The sequence below is a fragment of the Anguilla anguilla genome, chromosome 13, assembly GCF_013347855.1.
Source record: "Anguilla anguilla isolate fAngAng1 chromosome 13, fAngAng1.pri, whole genome shotgun sequence".
In the NCBI taxonomy this organism is placed as follows: Eukaryota; Metazoa; Chordata; class Actinopteri; order Anguilliformes; family Anguillidae; genus Anguilla; species Anguilla anguilla.
The window spans coordinates 2,543,675-2,558,629 of NC_049213.1; the positions used below are offsets into that span (position 1 = coordinate 2,543,675).

At 45.4% G+C, this 14,955-nt stretch overlaps 1 protein-coding gene across 1 annotated transcript; it reads right to left on the bottom strand.

Moving 5' to 3' along the window:
• Positions 1 to 5,034: 5,034 nt before the first annotated feature.
• On the bottom strand, positions 5,035 to 14,595 carry endou (endonuclease, polyU-specific). The gene is made up of 9 exons (XM_035387326.1): positions 14,512 to 14,595; positions 14,076 to 14,198; positions 12,088 to 12,207; positions 10,535 to 10,700; positions 9,032 to 9,234; positions 8,054 to 8,167; positions 7,641 to 7,747; positions 6,994 to 7,136; positions 5,035 to 5,568 (listed from the first exon to the last, which is right to left on the bottom strand). The coding sequence occupies exons 1-9, from the start codon at positions 14,567 to 14,569 to the stop codon at positions 5,409 to 5,411; spliced, it is 1,194 nt and encodes a 397-aa protein (XP_035243217.1). The 5' UTR covers positions 14,570 to 14,595; the 3' UTR covers positions 5,035 to 5,408.
• Positions 14,596 to 14,955: the final 360 nt, after the last annotated feature.

A 14,955-nucleotide genomic window follows, 5' to 3' on the forward strand; every position in this document is an offset into this window, starting at 1 on the left:
TCACACACACACACACACACACACACACACCATACACACACTAACACACACACAGAAACCTACACACACACCACACACACACACACATGCACACACTACACACACACACACACAATACACACACATACACACACATACAGAAACCCACACACACACACACACACCACACACACACACACATGCACACACTACACACACATACAGAAACCCACACACACACACACACACACAATACACACACATACAGAAACCCACACACACACACACCACACACACACACACCACAAACTCACCCACACACACCACACACTCACCCACACACACACACACAATACACACACTCACACACACACACACACTCACACACACAGAAACACACACACACACACAGAAACCCACACACACACATGCACACACCACACACACACACACGCCTCAGCCTATCCCCAAATCCCTGGCGTTTCTCTTTCGTGTTGCGGTAGGGACATAGGTAACTGCATTCCATCTGTCAAGCAGGCCATCCTCGGAGGGACTGAAGGCCCAGTGGGGTTGGAGGAAAGACACGGGCCGGATTGTGCATGGAGCACGGACTGCACAGAACCCCTGTCCTGATTTACAGCAAACTGCTCGTCATAGTAAAGATAGGAAAACTGATACACCTGTGCCATTGTATATTATCATGTCAAATACTATTAATACTCACAAATAAGTATTAATATTAATTTTGAACTTAATATGAATACATCAACATAAAATAAAATGAACACACATAGCATGAAGCATGTGCACGTGTTCAAAATAGCAAAGAAGAGGTGTTAAGAGGATGTTTTTATAGGTGTGAAGGTGTTTGCACTGGGTGAAAATAGGCTAAATTAGCACGTTGGCAGGTGATCTGTATAAACGCAGGTCTGTTAGCACCACCCCTGCTATGCCAGCGAAATGCCGCTTATTTTAGCCTGAAGAACTGCCAGTGTCAGTGGCACAGTGAGACGTTATGAGGGACATGAAATTACCTGAGAGCATGTAGCTTTATGCTGCTGTTTTAGCCAGCTATCAGAGAAAGGCCAGAGTGACCAGAATGGATGACCCAACAGGAATGTCACTTATATCTCCGAGTTTTGGTTAGTTTTGGTTATCTTCTTTACAGCAGCGTTTCCCAACCAGTGTGCTGCAGCTCTCTGGTGCCTCGTCAGGCAAGGTCATTTATCTGTACCCGCTTATCCTGGTCAGGGTCATGGGGGGTTCTGGAGCCTATCCCAGCATGCATTTGGGGGAGATGCCGTGTGAAAAATCCTTCAATTAATTTTTCAATTAAGATATTTTGTTCATTTTTAAATGAACAAGGAAAAAAACTTCATAAGCAGATCCCATTCACAAACGCGAAAATAAACGTCCCCATAATGCACATTGCTTAATTAAAACCCTGGCAGAATTTTTCAGCTGACTGTTGACATGTCAGATCAGTGTCGGTACGTCGCTGGGTTTTGGAAGAGGTGTGACATGACATTCTGCAAATTTGCAAAAGTGTGGAGTGGAAGGAGAAAGGTTGGGTAACATTTCTCCACAGCAATCCGTATTTTCACTCAATCACTCATTCAATCATTCACTCACTCATTCATATTTTAAAGTTTTTTCTCCCCAGTTTGAAATTCCCAGCTGTGTTTTTATCGGTGCTTGTTGTCGCATCACCTCTCTGTTCTCAGTCCTGGTGAGCGCAGACAAGCTTGCGCTCTCCTCTGAAGCACATGATCACGTGATATCAGCCACCACTTCTTACCACACCACAGTCCGCACTCAGGCTCAAACAGGCACGAGTTAGAGGAACACACTTCATGGGTGTCTCCAAAAGCTGACTTGCAGGTACTCGAGTGACCAGCGGGGGTTGCTGGTGCACAATGAGGTGCTGCCACCCAGACCAACTGAAACCTTTCCATCCCTGAGCAACACTAGAGCGAGCTGTGTGTCACCCGGCAGGGCAACAGTTCACATTGACCACTGGCATGGTCCCAATTCAATGCCCAACCAAGCGATCCATATTTCTGTGGAACCTACATTCTAACCGGGGCCTCCATAGACTACTTAGCCATGCTGAGGACCGAGGCCTAGGCATGCATGTCAGCTGTGTAGACTGCGTTTACCTGTTTGGAAGACAGCTGATGAAGAGGAGGAGCTTCGTGATAATGATTTGTGATAATGACTGAACTGCGCTTGGATGTCAGCTACATCTGCCTTTCACTGAACCCCCTCATTTCATCGCATGTTCAAGCTTGGCTCAACCCACACTCTAAGGCATGAAATCTTTTGTGTAAAAACGACCCTGAGCTGCTGCAGCACGAGACACACGTTAGCAGACGGCTAACTGAGACGCTAACTGAGAGAGCTAGCTGACACAGCTAACTGACACGGCTAACTGAGACGCTAACTGAGACGGCTAACTGAGACGCTAACTAAGAGAGCTAACTGAGATGCTAACTGAGAGAGCTAACTGAGACGGCTAACTGAGACGCTAACTGAGACGGCTAACTGAGACAGCTAACTGAGAGAGCTAACTGAGACGGCTAACTGAGACAGCTAACTGAGACGCTAACTGAGACGGCTAACTGAGACAGCTAACTGAGACGGCTAACTGAGACAGCTAACTGAGAGAGCTAACTGAGACGCTAACTGAGACAGCTAACTGACACAGCTAACTGAGACGGCTAACTGAGACAGCTAACTGAGACGGCTAACTGAGACGCTAACTGAGAGAGCTAACTGAGACGGCTAACTGAGACAGCTAACTGAGAGAGCTAACTGAGACGCTAACTGACACAGCTAACTGAGACGGCTAACTGAGATGCTAACTGAGATGGCTAACTGAGACGCTAACTGAGACAGCTAACTGACACAGCTAACTGAGACGGCTAACTGAGATGCTAACTGAGACGGCTAACTGAGAGAGCTAACTGAGAGAGCTAACTGAGACGCTAACTGACACAGCTAACTGAGACAGCTAACTGACACAGCTAACTGAGACAGCTAACTGAGATGCTAACTGAGATGGCTAACTGAGACAGCTAACTGAGATGCTAACTGAGATGGCTAACTGAGATAGCTAACTGAGACTACTTACTCAGACAGCTAAATGAGACGGCTAAATGAGACGGCTAACTGAGAGAGCTAACTGAGATGCTAACTGAGATGGCTAACTGAGATAGCTAACTGAGACTACTTACTCAGACAGCTAAATGAGACGGCTAAATGAGACGGCTAACTGAGACGCTAACTGAGAGAGCTAACTGAGAGAGCTCTAGTGTTTCTAGTGAGTTTCTCAGTTCTTCATCAGGTTTTTTGGGATTTCAATGCGCGGCTTGAGTCCACAGCACAGGAGGAAGCTAGCAATCAGACCAGCACTGGCCCTTTTGATGGAGCCCTCTATTCTGGGGGGGGCAATAGAACTTCAGTGCATGTTTTAGCCCCGCCCCCTCTCTCAGCCTCCTGGGGTGCCTGCTGATTGGCTGACTGCCCCTGGGCATGCAGCCCAATAGAATTATAGTCTCACGTGGGCCCATATTAGACTTTGCTAATGTTGGAGCAGGTGGTGAGGACTCTGCTTATTACCATGACACAGCGAAGGGAGAAATATAATATAATTAAACAGAAATCAGGTGGCGTGAAGATTTGGTGGGGTAAGGCGATTTGGAGGAGGTTGCTGGGGGGAGCAGCAATAATATGATTAATCAGTCTGTGAGAAACCCTGAGGGACAATAGAAACCACCCTCGCCCCCCTGATCAATTATATTAATTCTATTTGAACAAAAATATGATATTATTTTTCTTAAAAAATGGCAAAACAAAAAAGTGCATCCTTGACGCTTTATGACAATAGGCTAAGAATACAGCTCCTCTAAAGCCTGTGTGCTCACTCGGACATACGTGTGCATCGCAAGTCAATGCAAGTTTTTTAGTAATACTGTAAATTAGCTGATGAATAATACTTTTGAGTAACAATGAGTAATGCAAAGAAAAAAAATCCAAGAAAATACATTTTCTTCAGGTGATTCACATGAAGAGGAAACAGGTTCTGTCAGCTCAGAAGAATAAAGTGTCTACTTTGTTACCCCTCGGGACTGAGAGAATAAATTATAAACCCAGAGATAAACCCAGACGATGATAACTTGCCCACTCACATGGGCAAATCACACCCCGAACAAATCTGGTCTTTTATAGGTTGTCTGTTTTGGCTTTGTTTTGGCCTTTTTTCTGGTTTGTTTCTTGTTGCTTGTTTGTGGGTGTGGGGGTGGTGGTGGTGGGGGGGGGGGGTTGTGCAGGTGGAGGGTGTGAGGGTGGGGTGGTGAGTGGGTGGGGGGTGTGAGGGTGGGGTGGTGAGTGGGTTCGGGGGGGGGGGGGGGGGCACGGTTCCACGGGGGTGTGAGCCATAGCAAGGACACAGCAGGGTCCAAATCAAAGAAATGTTGTGAAATGTTGTGAAACGTTGTCAAGTGCAAACCCACGCTGAACACAGAACAGTTAAACCCTTTCTCGCAGACGGGGGGAGTGTGGCAGGCCTCTCTGTGGGGGGGGGCGTGTCGCCATCGTTCCGAAACTGGAGACATGTTAGTGCCGATTTTAAGGTCCACTGAGCACATGATGGATTGTGCATAAAAATCTGTGTGTTTGGGGCTGAGCAGTTATTCAAAGAGGTTTAATATTTGGCTGTTGTGTATAATATATTGTGAAAATAGTGATGACATTTTCTTTCAGTTTTGTCAACTTTATTAATAGAGGAAAATCTAATTCTCGATTACCAATGATGAAAGCTATATCATAACAATGGACTATGGACAGGAATAAAATGTATGTTATTTATGTTTTACATGGAGCTTTTATTTTTTGTGGTTAGTCTGACTTTTAGTATTTGTTTAACATGTACCCGTTAATAATTGGCATCTGTTGAACACAACTGGAATTTAAAGTTCCTCTTAAATGATGAAACCCTGGTCAATTTGTGAGTTAAATTAAGCAAAGTACATCACCAACTAGGCAGGTAGAATATTCTTATGACAACTCGATTTTATTACGTTAAAGAAATGTCGTAAGTTTTTCAAATGCCTTTAGATATTCATTGGTTTTAAGGGAGTATTTGTTGCAGTATGTCTGTGAATTTTAAGATATTGTTCTGGACAAAGACAGATGAATCAGAAGCAAAGATGGCTTCAAAAGCAAGCATTATTCTGACAGGAGTACGGTTGTGACAGGGATGGCTGAACTGGAGCAGCTGTGCACTGTGGGTAGTGTAGGAGGGCCCTTGCAGGAGGGCTGACGGAACGTTCCGGAACAGAAAAGACGACTGGCTGGGCGAGTGTTCAGCACCATTTAATAAGCGTTGCCATGGTAATCGGCGATGCGTGAGTTTTGGGGATGAACAGTTACTTGTCCTCGGAGCTGAGGATTGAAGGGTGTAAAAGCAGAGCTCGAGGAGTGGCAGGGAAACCGGAGGCGATGAATTTCTTTCCGTCGCCGTAATATGAGTTATCCCAGGTGTACGTCTGGATGACCAGAGTCTTCCCCCCCAAGCTCAGGTGGCACCTGAAAGCACAGAGACAAAAAAAGGCTTCAGAACTACAGGGTTCTATCTACGGGTGGTACCGACTTTAGAACGACAGCGTTCTGTCTATAGGTGATACAGAATTTAGAACTACAGGGTTCTATCTGCAGGTGGTACAGAATTTAGAACTACAGGGTTCTATCTGCAGGTGGTACCGACTTTAGAACTACAGGGTTCTATCTGCAGGTGATACAGACTTTAGAACTACAGGGTTCTATCTGCAGGTGATACAGAATTTAGAACTACAGGGTTCTATCTGCAGGTGGTACCGACTTTAGAACTACAGGGTTCTATCTGCAGGTGATACAGACTTTAGAACTACAGGGTTCTATCTGCAGGTGGTACAGAATTTAGAACTACAGGGTTCTATCTACGGGTGGTACCGACTTTAGAACTACAGGGTTCTATCTGCAGGTGATACAGAATTTAGAACTACAGGGTTCTATCTGCAGGTTATACAGAATTTAGAACTACAGGGTTCTATCTGCAGGTTATACAGACTTTAGAACTACAGGGTTCTATCTGCAGGTGATACAGACTTTAGAACTACAGGGTTCTATCTGCAGGTGATACAGAATTTAGAACTACAGGGTTCTATCTGCAGGTTATACAGACTTTAGAACTACAGGGTTCTATCTGCAGGTGGTACAGACTTTAGAACTACAGGGTTCTATCTGCAGGTGATACAGAATTTAGAACTACAGGGTTCTATCTGCAGGTGATACAGACTTTAGAACTACAGGGTTCTATCTGCAGGTGATACAGAATTTAGAACTACAGGGTTCTATCTGCAGGTGATACAGACTTTAGAACTACAGGGTTCTATCTGCAGGTGATACAGAATTTAGAACTACAGGGATCTATCTGCAGGTTATACAGACTTTAGAACTACAGGGTTCTATCTGCAGGTGGTACAGACTTTATAAGTACACGGTTCTATCTGCAGGTTATACAGACTTTAGAACTACAGGGTTCTATCTGCAGGTGGTACAGACTTTAGAACTACAGGGTTCTATCTGCAGATGATAAAGACTTTAGAACTGCAGGGTTCTATCTGGTTGGTATGATTGCTGGGTGGTGTGGCTGGGTTGGTATGGTTGCTGGGTGGTATGGCTGGGTTGGCATGGCTGCTGGGTGGTATGGCTACTGGATGGTATGGCTGGGTTGGTATGGTTGCTGGGTGGTATGGCTGGATTGGTATGGTTGCTGGGTGGTATGGCTGGGTTGGTATGGTTGCTGGGTGGTATGGCTGGGGTGGCATGGTTGCTGGGTGGTATGGCTGGGTTGGTATGGTTGCTGGGTGGTGTGGCTGGGTTGGTATGGTTGCTGGGTGGTATGGCTGGGTTGGTATGGTTGCTGGGTGGTATGGCTGGGTTGATATGGCTGCTGGGTAGGGGGTCACTCACTGTTTCCCGGGACGGGCGATGTAGCAGAGGCTGTACAGCGCAAAGTCAAACTCTGGGCTGCTGCCGATGATGGCAGAGCCCACTTGCTTGAAGTAGCCATCCCAGTTAAACTGCATGCCCAGAATATCAGGAAACGTAGTCCACTGAGAGAGAGAGAGTGGGAGAGAGAGAGAGAGAGAGAGAGAGAACATGCAAGAGACATAGAGAGAGAGTGACAAAGTGAGAGAGCAAGCGAGAGAGAGGGGGGAGAGAGAGAGAGAGAGAGAGAGAGAGAGAGAGAGGGCAGCAGAGTGACAGAGCGAGCGAGAGAGAGACAGTGAGAGAAAGGGAGCAAGAGAGAGAGGTTCTCCTTAACTAGTTCTACTAACACTATTCATCTCAGAGCTTACTAGACATCTCTGTGTCTTGTGTACATATCCTCAAAGTAAATTACGATTAAATTGCGTAACCAATGAAATGTTTGATGCCTTAAGATTCAACTCTATAGCAACCTGACAGTAGCATTTTACTTCATATCAGTACACTCGGACTGAGAAAAAATACACTTGTGCTTTCCATGCAGTCTTTATGTATCCATAATCAGGAAGGAGGAGAAGAATGTGGGAACAGATGGGAGCACAGTGGAGTGTGTGTCAGTGTGAACTTACGGGCCCATCAAAGCTGTGGCTGTAGTAGTTCATCAGACCCTTCTTCTCCAACCGGTAAAACTGAATCCAGCTGTGAAAGCCAGACACTTTACCGTTCTTCACCTCTCCTACAGAAAGAGAGAGAAAGAGAGAGAGAGAGGGTGGAGGTATGGCAACGTAGCTTCTGCAAGTTTACATAGAACATGGATTCAGGGTGGTATGGCTGCTTAGCTTTAAGAGTTAGCCACGAGAAGGGTACATGGTGGTATGGCTGCTTAGCTTCAGCAGTTTGGCATGAGAAGCGTACAGGGTGGTATGTTTGCTTAGCTTCAGCAGTTTAACATGAGAAGGGTACAGGATGGTATGGCTGATGCTCGCTAATCACCATAACATACACATTCATTTGCAGGCAGACGTAGACAGTCAAGACCGACCTGCGAAGATATGCTCAAAACCACTGGAGTCCTTCGCATTGTTGTTGCGGGAGTACAGGCCGAACCACATCATCTTCAGGTCATATATGAACTCTGCTTCTGAACTGTAGAAGCCTGCGGACACACACCAACACGACGGGCAATATGTTACACTCACCCGCTCATTGCATTCTACTAATACAATACCCAGAATATACGTACACATAGATGAATACTGGTTTATCAGCTTCATTCAGACTGAATATTCATAATAATGAGCTTTGTTTACAAGGTCTTTTCAAATTGGATGCTCAAAGTGTACTCTAGCAGAAAAATAAAAGAACAGTAAAAATGCATGAACACAATTAATCTAAAACAACCTACAATATAAACACAAAGTACAACAGAGATACAATAATTAGGGAAAATAACAGCAGAAATCACAGAGAATTATAGTAAAACCAGGTTTTAAAATAGTTGTTTTTAAAACTGAATTAGAGGTGAGAATATTCAGGACTGCTGGGTGGCTTATCCTGTTAAGCCACTTTTACAGTGCATGGATATGCCTACAGTCTGGTACCGAATCCGGACCTTGTCAGTGTCAACTGCGGCAGCCTTGCAAGGCAATGCACAAGTGGCATCTCCCAGAAAAGGGAGGGTTACAATTGACTTGGATGACAGTGCCTCATCACGTACCAGGGACCCCTGCTGGTCAGTTGGGTGCCTATACACTTCCTGTTTGCACATGAATGGTCTTCCTCTGACTCATACTTGTGCAAGCCTAACGTTAGGCTGTGGTGGGATAAGAAGCAGTGGCTGACTTCACATGCTTCCGAAGACAGCACTTGCTTGTCTGCTCTCCCGAAGATACAGTACAACAGAGGTTTCAGCAACGATGATGAACACCACTGGGAATTCCAAGTTAGGTGAAAAGGGGGCATTAAAAAAGGCTGAATATTGAAGAGAGGGACTCAGCAGGGAGTGGGAGGAGCGAGGTACCTTTGCTGTGGAAGAAGGCGTAGAGCTCTTGACCGATTTTGGTGTTGGATATAGCCTCCCGAAGGAAGGTGTCCTGCTCGGCCAGCTGGGCTGAGCTGAACCTCTCCGTCTGTCCCGTGTATCTCTGGTAGTTGTCCAGCAGAGCCAGGAATGCAGCAAATGTGGGTTTGGAGAAGAGGGAAGAATCCAGGTAGCTGAACAAGCTGGACAGACAGAAAGGACCCACATCAGCAAGCCTGAGCCAGTGACTGCTGAACCCAAAGGACTTTTTTAAACCATACAAGGTCAAGGGCCCGAACCCTGGCTCTGGTGAGCTGCATAGTCTGCTGGTTTTCATTGTCACTCAGCACTAAATGGAACAAATAAAGCAGTGGATGCAGATTGACTCACTGAACTAGGATTCTTGAGTCTATGCAGTTTGGTTATTTTAAGGTGAAAACAAAAATGATCCAACAGAAACTCTGCCACAGTGACTGAACAGGGGGTCTTGCTGTGCGTGATTGTGTGGATATAGATAGTCGTAGTCTTACAGGTCAAGGGAGAACTGTGTGGATAGTACCACAACCTTATGGTTGGGGGGTGGGCTGTGTGGATAGTCATAGCCTTATGGATACTGGGTGGACTGTGTGGATAGTCATTGTTTTGTGGGTACTGAGTGGACTGTATGGATAGTCGTAGCCTTATGGGTACTGAGTGGACTGTGTGGATAATCATAGTCTTATGGGCATGAGGCAGCCTGTGTGGATAGTTGTAGTCTTATGGGTACTAGGTGGACTGTGTGGATAGTCATAGCCTTATGGGTATGAGGTGGATTGTGTGGATAGTTGTAGTCTCATGGGTACTGGGCAGACTGTGTGGATAGAGCCTTATGGGTACTGGGCAGACTGTGTGGATAGAGCCTTATGGGTACTGGGTGAACTGTGTGGATAGTTATAGCTTTATGGGTACTGAGTGGACTATGTGGATAGTTGTAGCCTTTTGGGTACTGGGTGGACTGTGTGTATAGAGCCTTATGGGTACTGGGTGGACTGTGTGTGTAGTGATAGCCTTATGGGTACGGAGTAGACTGTGTGGGTAGTCGTAGTGTTATGGGTACTGGGTGGACTGTGTGGATAGAGCCTTATGGATACTGGGTGGACTGTGTGGATAGAGCCTTGTGGGTACTGGGTGGACTGTGTGGATAGAGCCTTGTGGGTACTGGGTGGACTGTGTGGATAGTCATAGCCTTGTGCCTTATGGTTCAGGTGGTGAGCTATATTCATATTCATAGCCTTGTGCATGGGGGGGTCAGCTGTAAGAATAGTTGCAGCCTTACGAGAGAGTGTGGGTTGTATAGATTGCTGTAGTCTTATAGGTAGAGGGTAGGCTGTGTGGATAGTTATAGTCTTACAGGTAGAGGGAAGGCTGTGTGTATAGTCATAGCCCTAAGGGTAGAGGGTATGCTGTATGGATTTTTGCATCTTTATGGTTGGGTGAGAGCTGTGTGGTTAGTAGTAGCCTTACGGGCGGGGGGAGAGGTCCTTCCGTGAGCTAGTCTGAGAGTCGGACACTCTGGCCTGAGTGTCGATCTCCAGCTCAAAGGGTGAGGCCTTGTTTGAGTCCAGCGCGTAGAGCAGCTCAGACAGGGTCTTCAGCTCTGAATCTGAGATGGCCGCTCCGCCAGAGGAACCTCCAGAAAACAAACAGGGTGGAGGTGAAGAGACAGACAGACAGACAGACAGACAGGCAGACAGACAGACAGACAGACAGACAGACAGACAGACAGGTAGGCAGACAGGCAGGCAGGTATACAGACAGACAAACAGATAGGCAGGCAGGCAGGCAGACAGACATGCAGACAGACAGACAGACAGACAAGCAGGCAGACAGGCAGGCAGGAAAGCAGGCAGACAGACAGACCGGCGGGCAGGCAGGCATGCAGACAGACAGATAGACAGACAGACAAGCAGGCAGGCAGGCATGCAGACATTTACATTTACTTACTTCACAATAATACGCTTCACAAGTATTAAACCAGTGCGATAATAAAAGACTTAATAATATAACTGAATATGTCCAAAAATCATCTAAAATCAAAGTCTAAAGAAATTAATTCATTCAGTTTTAGAGTGAAGTATTAGTACATTTAAAACTAGCTGTTCTGTATTCTGCTCATTTGGAGTTTCAGAGACTGGAAATACTTTCACATCACTTGATGAAACTGCTGGAAAGAGGCAATAAACCCATCAGTTCTCTTAAGCATTTAGTTAGATTGTGAGTCTGAAAAAATGATGTGAACGCAACACAGATTATTGTCATAGCTGATGCCACACTGCTATTTCAAAAGCCTTACTGAAAAGCATTCCAAATACCGCAAGTCTGAAAGATAAGGAGCCTTCCACTGAAGAAGCCGGGTGAGGTGAGTGATGTTTATAATCAGCTGCTTTCTTAATTAATTTCATGCTGAGTAACAGCTGATCCTTCCCCAGGACTCATACTGAGAGCTCCAGGCTTTGAGGAGCTCTGGGAAACCCATTTATTTCTTGTACTCTAGTGACCTCTGCTGGACATTTGGTGGAAGTGACATCCAAAGAGAATTCTCTTTGCAAGAAAGTGCCCTTTGCAATTGCAATGGTTTGGAGTTGAGTGTGCTGAAATACAAGCGCTCATGGAAACACACAGATACACACAGACACACACACACAGGAGTTCTATGCCCTGCCAAATCCCAGTTCTGGACCTTGACCCTGATTTACACCTGGAGTATGTTATTTAGTGCAACATATATTAGTTATGCTTTATATAATATGTTAGAAACATGTTAGGAATAACCAAAATCAACCACTAGAGGGCAGTATTATGTATTCCTGAAACAAAGCCAAGGGGGCAGCTAACACTATGACAATTTAATGAGTAAAAATTTAAATCTCAGAGACATATGGTGGTCATCACCACACATTCTCAAGTTCGGTCATTCGCTCAGAACACTGAAAGCCTTTTAGGTGTTAATTTTGCGTGTCTCGTCATTTGTTAGGGTTTGGACCGGAGCTGGCTGTAGTTGCCTAGACGATGCTCACCCCCACAGTGCTGGCTGTAGTCATTGCAGCAGTTGTTGTACTGGCTGCATTTGGAGTTGCAGTGGCACTGGTCCTGATAGTCATACCGCTCTCCACACCTTCCCTTACAGGAAGTGGAACCTGCCAAACAGAGTTAACGCCACGGATTACCTCCACAACAGACCTGCTTTAACGTCTCTGTGGAGCTCTGGGGGTGTTTCATGAAGCAGGATTACGGAGTTAGCTGGATAACTGTGCTGAGTAAAGCCTTTTTACTTCAGTCCATGTTCCAAATTTTGGAGGGTTCCAGGTTTTACTCAATGCAGTTATCCAGCTACTCAGTAATCCTGCTTCATGAAGCAGTGCCCTAGTTTATGAGAGGGTGAAATGCTAAATAAATATATGTTTTTAATTATATAACATATATGTATTATTTATTCAGAGTATTATAATTATTATTAGTAGTAGTATTACTATTGTTATTACTACTAGTACTAGTTTGCATTTTATATCAGTTATATTTTAGTCTTTATATTTATTGTCGTCATTAATTTTATTGTTGCTATTATTACAAGTATTATGCTTTGGCAATATGTATATCAAAATATATCATGCCAATAAAACATTTTGAATCTGAAATTGATAAACATGCAATATAACAAATTAATTATGACAAATATGCAATCAATTTGCAATGGTTTGGCTAAATAAGTGATACCAATAAAGCAGTAAAATTTCAACTGAGATGAAAAGAAAGGAGTAGAAATAAGCAGTAGGTGACAAACAGAAAACAGATGCCACAACTGCAGGCTGTAGCAGAGAAAGAGAGAGAGAGAGAAGGAGGGACAGAAGGAGGGAGGGAGAGAGACAAAAAGAGAGACGTCTCCTTTATGTTTTGTCATTTAGCTCTTGCTCTTCTCCAGTGATGACATCACATTATCATCACATTAACTTATGACATTGAGGTATGAGACATTAGTGTTAGTTAGACAGTAGTGGGGAGATTGAGAGCTTATTCTACCACTAGGGAGCAGAGTAGAGGAGTCATGCCCAAAAAGAGGAAACCATTTGAGGAAGACATGGCAGGGCCACCACAGGTTACAGAGCAGAGTGGTCTGGCGGGAGTGTAGGGGCTGGCAATCCATCATGGATAACATGTATAGTTCCTTTTGTTTCCCCACAGGCTAGGACCAGGGTTTTGTATTTATAAACAGCCAGTGACAAACAGCTCCAGTATACCTCCACAAGATCTTCAAACCCTAAATGCCAGCCAGACCCCTCCATTCCGCTACCTCAGGACGCCTGGCACCTCCCCCTCTTCGCACTTGCGCTTCCCGGTTACGCCTCCTGTCTGTTCTGGCCTCACGATGGTGGAATGACCTCCCCGTGGAGGTCAGAACAGCTGAGACACTGACACACTTCAAGCGACAACTGAAGACTCACCTCTTCAGGCTGCACCTCTCCCCATCCCTCCCTACCTCCCTGTAATCTCTAAATTGACTGTAAGCTTAGGGTTGTAACTAGGTAGCTGTTTCGTAGTTGACATAGTTAATGCACTCGTGTCTTAACTACTGCTTGTATTTTTGCATAGACTGCGTTGCTGTTCTTGCTTGTGTTAGTGTTAATCAGTTTAACCTGCAGGGTCCAAGTTAAACTATGCGGTTGTTCCCTGCACTTGGAACGGTACTTCTCTCTAGGGTTTTCGACACACTTGTCCCTGATCTTGGTAATACACTGTGTTGTATGTCACTCTGGATAAGAGTGTCTGCCAAATGCTTGTAATGTAACGTAATATTTAAACTAAGGTTTTGTATTTATCTGAAGCCATGGAGGAGGATGAGTAGAGTTGTGGTATGTATGCTGTAGACACACAGGTTATAGACAGCCCAATCAGCTGCGTTCTGTTTGAGAGGGAGGGGTCTGCCGTCACGCGGTGAAGGCACAGAGGAGAGAGCTGCTGTAGTTCTGGGATGTGAAAGAAAGATGTGGCGTGCAAAGAGGAACCGAACCTTTGCAGAGGGTGTAGTAGTCGGAGCAGCAGTCTCCAAAGCGCTCGCAGGCGGAGTTACACTGGCAGGTGTACGCGGAATCCGTCCCGTATCCACAGCGACGCTGACAGGAGTCCAGGGTGTCTGCACACAGCACAGAGGGGAGTAGAGCAGAGCAGCGCTGTGGTCAGGACAGCTCATCAAGGTATTCATGATTACACCGCACTGAAAACTTTACACACAGCGCAACTGACACAGTCAACAACACACTCTCCTCTGTAACACAGGACTTTAACACCTCATGAATTATCTATGGTTTATAATAAAAATGTATGTCTTAGAAATACGAGCACCAAACATTAGCCTGACAGCAATGGCAAACCACATGAGCCAGAATGTAGCATTTGCAGAGGGTTTAGGGCTAACGCTAACAGAGAGCTGAAGCTATAGCACTTACTGCCCTGTCCCAGAGAGAACAGAGTGACACCGAGGGAGAGGAGCAGGATAATCTTCATCGTGAACTGGCCGTACCGAACAGGAGCACCCCACAGCAGGGCGTCAGTTTTATAGTCGGCCGATCTGGCAAATCACAAGCCACGCAGCACAAAAAAAGCCCCTCCTACCTCATTTAGGGTCCACTCACCTGGCTGCTTCAGGGTATGAAATGCACAGCGTTAGTTACACACGTGCACCCTGTAGTATTATCTGATTATTCACTCATTTAATTCACTCTTACCAGGAGCAGCTCAAGCAGCTAACATCAGGCTGCATTAAATATACGTCACCAAAGGGGCAAGAGAAACGATGAAACAAGCAAACAGATTGTCTAACAAATATCTTGAAGAGTAATCTACTTACATCATCCTAAATATGCCCATGAAGCCCAACAATCACCTCTGAA